Source organism: Phyllobates terribilis, unplaced genomic scaffold (genome assembly GCF_046119375.1).
Source record: "Phyllobates terribilis strain yellow unplaced genomic scaffold, ASM4611937v1 Scaffold_207__1_contigs__length_3498100, whole genome shotgun sequence".
Lineage (NCBI taxonomy): Eukaryota > Metazoa > Chordata > Amphibia > Anura > Dendrobatidae > Phyllobates > Phyllobates terribilis.
The window spans coordinates 3,216,487-3,226,054 of record NW_027362967.1 but is presented as its reverse complement, the minus strand read 5'-3'; the positions used below and the strand labels follow the sequence as shown (position 1 = coordinate 3,226,054).

Here is a 9,568-nt window from a genome sequence, read left to right as displayed (position 1 = left end):
TTATAGGAGAATATATATCATATGAAAAAATTATATATCTATGATATATGATAGATAGTGTGACACCTATCATATAATATGACCCATACAGTGCAATTGTGCTAGTGAATATGTAGTGAAAAATATGATGAGATGAAAAATATATTTATATAACAAAAAGGCATGGGGCACATAAATGCATGACATTATACATATATTACTAGAAGATATTTAAATTCTTTAAAATATAAAAAGAGGTTCAAATGCACTGGTGATGATGACGCTCAAGAAGATGACCAACTCTGAAAAATAGCAAACGTCAGGCGAAAGAACTAAGAAGAGAAGGAAAGAAGAAAACGTAAGTATAAACGAATAAAAACAATTAAAATAAAATTAAAAGTAAAATGACCATAATACAATGCACTCCACTAGGAACCACCCAACAATATTAAAGAAATGAAACAAAACAATTTGTCTCATTGAGACCATGGGGGGTTAAGGTGTTCAACACAGTGATCCACCTTGCCTCCTTCTGTGCCAGGATTTTTTTCCAGTTACCTCCTCTAGTGCCTGGGTAGACCTTATCAAAACCACTCACCTGGAGACCAGAAGGGTCACTGTTATGAAACTTCTTAAAGTGACGCGGTAATGTCTTGAGCTCATCCACATTGTCAGTTTCTTTTGCTGCCTTGATATCCAAGACGCGTTCTCTAGTTCTTCTTCGGAGTTCTCTTGATGTAAGGCCTACATATATTCTGTTGCAAGGGCATTTTGCACAGTAGATCACCCCAACTGTGGTACATGTGATGGTATGAGCAATCTTATATTGCTTCGTACCATTTGAATTTGTAAAGATTTTCGTAGACTCCATATTGGGGCACGCCACACAAGAGCCACATGGGTGGCAGCCCCAGCTTGGGCCCTTGGATCCAAATAAACTCTTAGCTGCTGCCCCCCCCCCAGGTGGCTGTTACCAGAAGATATTTTAATTTTTTTGAGCGTCTATATGCAATAGCAGGATTGTTTGAGAGAAGAGAAGAGAGAAATAGACTTCATCACAAGAACCGCCGGTTTTCAGTCATACATGTGAGTATGTGAGTGGCTGCTGTAAGCACACCCTAGCAATTTGACCTCTCGCGATGCAGTGCATCAACTGTAGAGCCAGCTGTCAGTCAAAGTGCCAGGGCGTGTGTGGCGCCCCTGAGGGTTCGGTCGCCACAGGGGTACTGCATCTCTTTAATGAGGTGTGGTATCTCTCCTTCGAGGTAAGGACGGTGCAGCTGTCAGGACCCCACCTCTGCATTCAACACTACATCTCTCCCACCTGTAGGGGGGCTTTAAGGCACCAGGGTGCTGCCCCAGCCGGGATAAGTGGAGATGGGGGAACCAAAGTAAGGGGGAACCTAGTAGTGGGTGAGGGTGGAGGATACACTTAGAGGTTACACGTACTAAATTCATATTTAATAGCCAGCCATCTTAAGTTCAAGGTCTTTGATTGTGATCTTCATCGCTGAACGTGGCTTTCTGTGTGAACCTGCAGTTGATGGGGACACGGTCCTCGAACTCTGGCCTTGTGTCGAGGAACGGGCAAGAGTTAACAGCTGTCTCTACCCAGTCAAGGTCCTTACTTAAGAAGGCCTGGAGGGGAGCGGAGGAGTAAAGCTCCGCAGGCAAAAGGATCCCAGGGGGATGCAGACTGAGCGGTATACGCCACCTGTCCTCACTATTCTGGCCTAGTCTGAGGGATTCCTGCTGCAAAAGGGGTACCGGCCCCCGATATCTGACTCTGTCACTACAAGTCTTAGTCAGAGAAGCCCGGACGCTCAGTGGATCCCACCGGGTAACGGAGCGGAGTCGCCACCCGTACCCTTGTTCTGTGCATAGTCCAGAGGGAGACCCGGCCTTAGTACACGCACCACAAACGGACAGGAGAGGACCTAGTGGGAAAGTCTAGGAAAACTCTGGTGCGGGGTCCTGACCAAAGCACCTGAACTACCTGGAGGTTGTTGGACCCCCGGTCCTGGTGGCCGCAGCGCGCCGTGAGGAGCAGGGAGAAGTCTTGCAGCTGTGCATTCTACCGTGAGTAAAGCTTGGAACACTACCCCTATGGCCTCCGGTTTCTTATTGCAACGCGGCACCGCACTACACACCACAACATCTTCCACAACAGCTCCCATCCTCTTGTCCTCTCTGCCCTGAGGCCCTGCTCCGCTTGTGGGGAGTAGTACCATCTTCTGCTGCCGCTACATCCCGCTTCAGAGGATTGAACGCAGAGCTGGTGAAGAATCACCAGGCACCACAGGTGGTGTAGTCAATACAACCACTCGATTAACACCAACCCTGAAAGCCCATTAAATCTTTTAATGTGACGGCCCTGGGCACGGAACGGGTCCTGGCCACGGCTACATCCCCCAACATCTGACCCGGCTCCGAGTACCCCTCCATCTTCCCAGGGAGGACTGTGAGCGTCACACGTGCCTGCAGGAGCCACTCGCAGTGCTATGAGCTGCAATTGTAGACGCTTTGTACACACCTGTATGACTGAAGGCCGGTAAAGGTTCTTGGAATGATTTAAATTCCATTTTTTTCCCATGAGCTGCACTTTCAGTACAGCAGTTGGGCACCTTTCTATACTATTAACCTGCACTGCAGGTCAATAATGTGGCGCCCCTGCGGGCTCAGTCGCCACAGAGTTATTGCACCCCACTTAAGGGTGTGATATCTCCTCTTCCAGGTAAGGATGGAGTACCACACAGGACCCCAAACACACACTCAACACTACACCACTCCAGTTCTGAAGGGGGCCTATATGCACCATAGTGCCGCCCCGGGCCGGATTGGAGGAGTTGGGGGGAACCAAAGTTAGGGGGAACCATGTAGTGAGTGAGGGTGGAGGAAGCGTTTATTTTGAGCACTTAGCTGGATCATATATATATGGAGGCCATCTTGGTATCATTGTCTTTGGTTGTGGGTCGTTGGTCGGTAGACAGCACAACGCTGCAGTCAGCTGAGGGTCCACGGTCCTCGGTCTCAGGCCTCGAGACGAGGAGCGGGGCAGAGTTGCTGTAGGCTCTGTCTCGGTCAGGGTCCTGAGAGTAGGAGGCCCAGGAGGGGAGCAGAGGAGTCAAGCTCCACAGGCGAAAGGATCCCAGGGGATATGGACAGAGCGGAGCCACCACCTGTATACCTTATTCTGGCCTAGCCAGAGGGACCCGGCCGGAAGAGGGGTAACCGGTCCCCGATCTGACTTTGTACTTCACGTCTCTGTCGGAAGAATCCGGAGGCTTATGTGGATCCCAGGGGGATACGGACGGAGCGGAGTCGCCACCTGTATGCCCTAATCTGAGTTTACCCAGAGGGACCCGGCCTTACGCCTCAGCCTCACCACAAGTCACCAAAAAGGGCGCCCAGTCGGTCCGGGAACTACACGCTGCCCATAGGGACATCGCAGCACCCGTACGGGACTCAGTGGGGAACACACGGCGGGAGAAGTTGAGCAACAGAGGAACACACTAGAGCGGGGTCCTGGCAGGTGCTCCTGAACTACCTGGAAAGTGCTGAGCCCCACCCTGACGGCCGCAGCTCGCCGTGTGACAGCAGAGAGAAGCTCTGAGCTGATAAAAAGTGAATAAAGACTCGGATGACTTCAACCGCTATCTCTGCCTGTTCTTTCTACCGCGGCACAGCACCAACCACCACTCTACATCACATCTACACTGCCCTGAGGCCTACTCTATCCGTGGAGAGTAGCACCAACTAAGCTGCCCGGAACACCGGCCTCAGAGGACTGTCGCAGCGCCAGTAGTCATTACCGGGTACCACGGGTGGCGTCACGAACATTTACAAACCTACCCTACTTCCCCTTTTTAGTTTACATTTTTATCCCCCCTTTTATTTTTGGACTGACCACCCTGGGTCACGGAATGGGCCAGCCACTGTGACATCCCCCAAATCCATCAAGGCCCGGTTGGCAAGTACCCCGCTGCCCAGTGGGCGCGTCAATAGTGTTTGAGGACATGGACATAATAGGTTCTCTTTACATGACACTGTCATTCTGTGGTTGGGCTTCACAGGCAATAGTGATTTTTCCTATATGTAGCAATGCAAAAGTACTTTTGAATATAGACAAGTGATCTAACGTTCAGTTTCAAGTTGCCTAAGGGGACTAACAAAGTAAAAGAAATGTTAAAAATCCACAGCCATTTTCTCACGTTAAGAGAAGTAGAAGTAGACGTTCTGAGAAAAGTAGATGACAATCTGGTCAGAACTGACTTGCATTATGTTTTTCAGGGTTTGTCTGCAGGAACTTCTCTCATGCTTTGATCAATGGAACATGTGTCAGGACCAAGAAGCTCTTGGAGAAAGACAAAACAGAGATCCAGTGACTTTCTAGTAAGTGTTTCTCAAGTACATTCGCATATCACTCACACATTCTTATCAATTTCACTCGGGGTTATTTAGTTTGGAAAAACGAAGGCTTAGGGGTGATCTTATTACTATGTACAAGTATATGAGGGGACAGTACAAAGACCTTTCTACTGATCTTTTTACTCTGAGGCCTGAGACGGGGACAAGGGGGCATCTTCTACGTCTGGAGGAAAGAAGGTTTAATCATAATCACAGACGCGGATTCTTTACTGTAAGAGCGGTGAGACTATGGAACTCTCTGCCGCATGATGTTGTAATGAGGGATTCACTACTAACATTTAAGAAGGGCATGGATGCCTTTCTTGATAAGTATAATATTACAGATTATATACAGTGCTGTGCAAATTAATTGGGACAAAGCATTTTTTAAGTAAAATCATAAGTTGGTTACCAGTCAGTGATTCAAACCAGTTTTAACTTTTTTGAACAGGTGTGAGTGTACAACCGTGAGTAACAAAATGTGGTTTGACTGGTTTTAGTCAGAAAATAACAGCTAGCTGCCCCCTCAGCTTCAGTTGAGAGCTTGTTTCTGTGAGGAGTGGTTTAGTGTACTTTTTCTCCATGCCACAATTCCAAGTGTGTGAAGAAATTCCTGGAAGAAAATAAAGTAAAAGTGCTGGACTGGCCTGGCAATTCACCAGACTTAAATCCTATAGAAAATTTGTGGAGCATTGTGAAGAGACGTCTTGGCAAAATGGAAACCAAGGAAATAGGTGAAATGTGAGGCAAGCAAGGGGGAAGGGGAGAAGTGAATATAATGAGGGTGGAGAGGGGGGTGGGGATAGTACAGTTAGATCGTTAGAGAAGAATAGGATCCTAAATAACCCCAAAGTTTTATCTTGCATGCTGACCAACGCAAGAAGCCTGACCAATAAGGCGGATGAGCTGCAGGCGCTTATATCGGAGGAGAGGTATGACATCGTAGGTATAACAGAGACTTGGCTAGACGATAGCTACGACTGGGCGGTAAATTTATTAGATTATAGTTTATTTAGAAGGGACCGGAAACAGGGGAAAGGCGGAGGAGTCTGCTTATATGTAAAGTCATGTCTAAAACCCAGACTAAGGGAAGATATAGGAGAGGGAGAAGAGGGGGTCGAGTCCATGTGGGTAGAGATAGAGGGAACTAAAAATAATAATAAAATATTACTGGGGGTCTGCTATAAGCCACCAAATATAACAGAGGAGAATGAGAATCTGCTATTAGGACAAATAGACAAAGTAGCAAAACATAATGAAGTGATTGTAATGGGGGATTTCAACTACCCGGATATTGACTGGGAAACAGAAACCTGTAGATCTCAGAAAGGAAAAAGGTTCTTGACAAATATTAAGGATAATTATCTCTCCCAACTAGTGCAGGAACCAACGAGAGGGAAGGCCGTGTTGGACTTAATATTGACTAATAGGCCTGATAGAATAACTGAGGTACAGATAGGGGGGCACCTAGGTAATAGCGACCATAATATTATCGACTTCAAAATGCCCTTCAGTAGGGTTATCAATAAGGGAACAACAAAAACATTAAACTTTAGGAGGGCGAAGTTTGATCAGCTGAAAGAAAACCTTCAACTTATTGACTGGGACAAAGTTCTTAATCAAAGGAATACGAATAGTAAATGGGAAACCTTCAAAAGAATTCTGAATACTCAGTGCGAGAGGTATATACCGTATGGGAATAAAAGGGCCAGAAATAAGAGGAAACCAATATGGTTGAACAAGAACGTAAAAGGGGCGTTAAATAGCAAAAAAGAGGCATTTAAGAGATTAAAACAGGAAAACAGTAAGGAGGCACTAATGTGTTACAAGGAAAAAACGAGAACCTGTAAAAAACAAATAAAAATAGCGAAGGAGGAAACAGAGAAACGTATTGCTAGGGAAAGTAGATCAAATCCCAAACTGTTCTTTACGTATATAAATAGTAAAAGGATTAAATCGGATAATATTGGACCGATAAAAAGTGAGGAAGGCAAAATCATAGAGAAAGATGAGGATAAAGCTAATCTATTAAATAATTTTTTTTCGACAACTTTCACAAAGGAAATCGAAATAAGAGGAGAAATGAGAAGTGACAAACTTAATCCTCCACTAAGTATGAATAATCTAACCCAAGCTGGGGTACAGAAACGCCTCAGTAACATTAAAATAAACAAATCACCAGGACCTGATGGCATACACCCACGGGTACTAAGGGAACTAAGTAATGTGATAGACAGACCGTTATATCTTATATTTAAGGACTCTGTTGAGACTGGGTCTGTGCCACTTGATTGGCGACAGGCGAATGTAGTGCCAATATTCAAAAAGGGAGCGAAAAGTGACGCCGGAAACTATCGGCCGGTGAGTCTGACGTCCGTTGTGGGCAAAATTTTTGAAAGCTTCATTAAAGAGGCAATTACGGAGCATCTTGATGCTAATAATCTTTTAATCCCGAACCAACATAGATTCATGAGGAATCGCTCCTGCCAAACAAACCTGATTGACTTCTACGAGGAGGTTAGCTCTCGAGTAGATCAGGGGGAACCAGTGGATGTCGTGTATCTCGACTTCTCAAAAGCGTTCGATAGCGTGCCACATAATAGGTTGGTATACAAAATGAGAATGATGGGGCTGGGGGAAAATGTCTGCAAGTGGGTAGCTAACTGGCTAAAGGATAGAAGGCAGAGGGTGGTTATAAATGGAATATACTCAGATTGGGTAAGCGTCACTAGTGGGGTACCACAGGGGTCTGTACTAGGCCCAATGTTATTTAACCCCTTAAGCCCCGCGGGTGGTTTGCACGTTAATGACCGGGCCAATTTTTACAATTCTGACCACTGTCATTTTATGAGGTAATTACTCTCGAACGCTTCAACGGATCCCCCTGATTCTGAGATTGTTTTTTCGTGACATATTGTACTTCATGATTGTGGAAAAATTTCTTCGATATCACTTGCGTTTATTTGTGAAAAAAACGGAAATTTGGCGAAAATTTTGAAAATTTTGCAATTTTCAAAATTTGAATTTTTAAGCCCTGAAATCAGAGCGATATGTCACACAAAAGAGTTAATAAATAACATTTCCCACATGTCTACTTTACATCAGCACAATTTTGGAACCAAAATTTTTTTTTGTTAGGGAGCTATAAGGGTTAAAAGTTGACCAGCGATTTCTCATTTTTCCAACAAAATTTACAAAACCATTTTTTTAGGGACCACATCACATTTGAAGTCACTTTGAGAGGTCTTTATGACAGAAAATACCCAAAAGTGACACCATTCTAAAAACTGCACCCCTCAAGGTGCTCAAAACCACATTCAAGAACTTTATTAACCCTTCAGGTGCTTCACAGGAATTTTTTGAATGTGGAAGAAAAAAATGAACATTTAACTTTTTTCACAAAAATGTTAATTTAGACCCAATTTTTTTTATTTTCACAGGGGTAACAAGAAAAAATGGACCCCAAAATTTGTTGTGCAATTTCCCCTGGGCACGCAGATACCCAATATTTGGGGAAAAAATACTGTTTGGGCGCACGGCAGGGCTCGGAAGGGAAGGAGCGCTATTTGACTTTTTGATTGTAAAATTTGCTTGAATAATTAGCGGACGCCATGTTGTGTTTGGAGAGCCCATGTGTGCCCAAACTTTGGAGCTCCCCCACAAGTGACCCCATTTTGGAAACTAGACCCCCCAAGGCACCTTTCTAGATGCATAGTGAGCACTTGGAACCCCCAGGTGCTTCACAAATTGATTTGTAACAATGAAAAAGTGAAAAAAAAAAACACTTTTTCATTTTTATGAATCAATTTGTGAAGCACCTGAGTGTTCCAAGTGCTCACAATGCATCTAGATAGGTGCCTTGGGGGGTCTAGTTTCCAAAATGGGGTAACTTGTGGGGGAGCTCCAATGTTTGGGCACACAGCGGCTCTCCAAACGCAACATGGTGTCGCTAACAATTTGAGCCGATTTTCCGTTAAATTTGTTAGAGGACACCATGTTGCATTTAGAGAGTCCCTGTGTGCCCAAACATTGGAGCTCCCCCACAAGTGACCCCATTTTGGAAACTAGACCCCCCAAGGCACCTATCTAGATGCATAGTGAGCACTTGGAACCCCCAGGTGCTTCACAAATTGATTCGTAACAATGAAAAAGTGAAAAAAAAAACACTTTTTCATTTGTATGAATCAATTTGTGAAGCACCTGAGGGTTCCAAGTGCTCACAATGCATCTAGATAGGTGCCTTGGGGGGTCTAGTTTCCAAAATGGGGTAACTTGTGGGGGAGCTCCAATGTTTGGGCACACAGCGGCTCTCCAAACGCAACATGGTGTCGCTAACAATTTGAGCCGATTTTCCGTTAAATTTGTTAGAGGACACCATGTTGCATTTAGAGAGTCCCTGTGTGCCCAAACATTGGAGCTCCCCCACAAGTGACCCCATTTTGGAAACTAGACCCCCCAAGGCACCTATCTAGATGCATAGTGAGCACTTGGAACCCCCAGGTGCTTCACAAATTGATTCGTAACAATGAAAAAGTGAAAAAAAAAACACTTTTTCATTTGTATGAATCAATTTGTGAAGCACCTGAGGGTTCCAAGTGCTCAGTATGCATCTAGATAGGTGCCTTGGGTGGTCTAGTTTCCAAAATGGGGTCACTTGTGGGGGAGCTCCAATATTTGGGCACACAGCGGCTCTCTAAATGCAACATGGTGTCCGCTAACAAATTTAACGCAAAATTGGCTCAAATTGTTAGCGACACCATGTTGCGTTTGGAGAGCTGCTGTGTGCCCAAACATTGGAGCTCCCCCACAAGTGACCCCATTTTGGAAACTAGACCCCCCAAGGCACCTATCTAGATGCATAGTGAGCACTTGGAACCCCCAGGTGCTTCACAAATTGATTCGTAACAATGAAAAAGTGAAAAAAAAAACACTTTTCATTTTTATGAATCAATTTGTGAAGCACCTGGGGGTTCCAACTGCTCACTATGCATCTAGATAGGTGCCTTGGGGGGTCTAGTTTCCAAAATGGGGTCACTTGTGGGAGAGCTCCAATGTTTGGGCACACAGGGACTCTCTAAATGCAACATGGTATCCGCTAACAAATTGAATGGAAAATCGGCTCAAATTGTTAGCGGACACCACATTGCGTTTGGAGAGCTTCTCTGTGCCCAAACTTTGGAGC

General features: G+C 45.1%; 1 protein-coding gene across 1 annotated transcript in view; it reads right to left on the bottom strand.

The window, feature by feature from the left end:
- Positions 1-263: 263 nt before the first annotated feature.
- Positions 264-9,568, bottom strand: part of LOC141213682 (microtubule-associated serine/threonine-protein kinase 4-like) — a 53,925-nt gene continuing 44,620 nt past the window's right edge. Inside the window, exons 15-16 of the mRNA XM_073665283.1 lie at positions 578-771; positions 264-311 (exon numbers count right to left, since the gene is read on the bottom strand). Of these exons, the coding sequence (XP_073521384.1) occupies positions 264-311; positions 578-771 (242 nt within the window). The remainder of the gene's footprint in view (positions 312-577; positions 772-9,568) is intronic.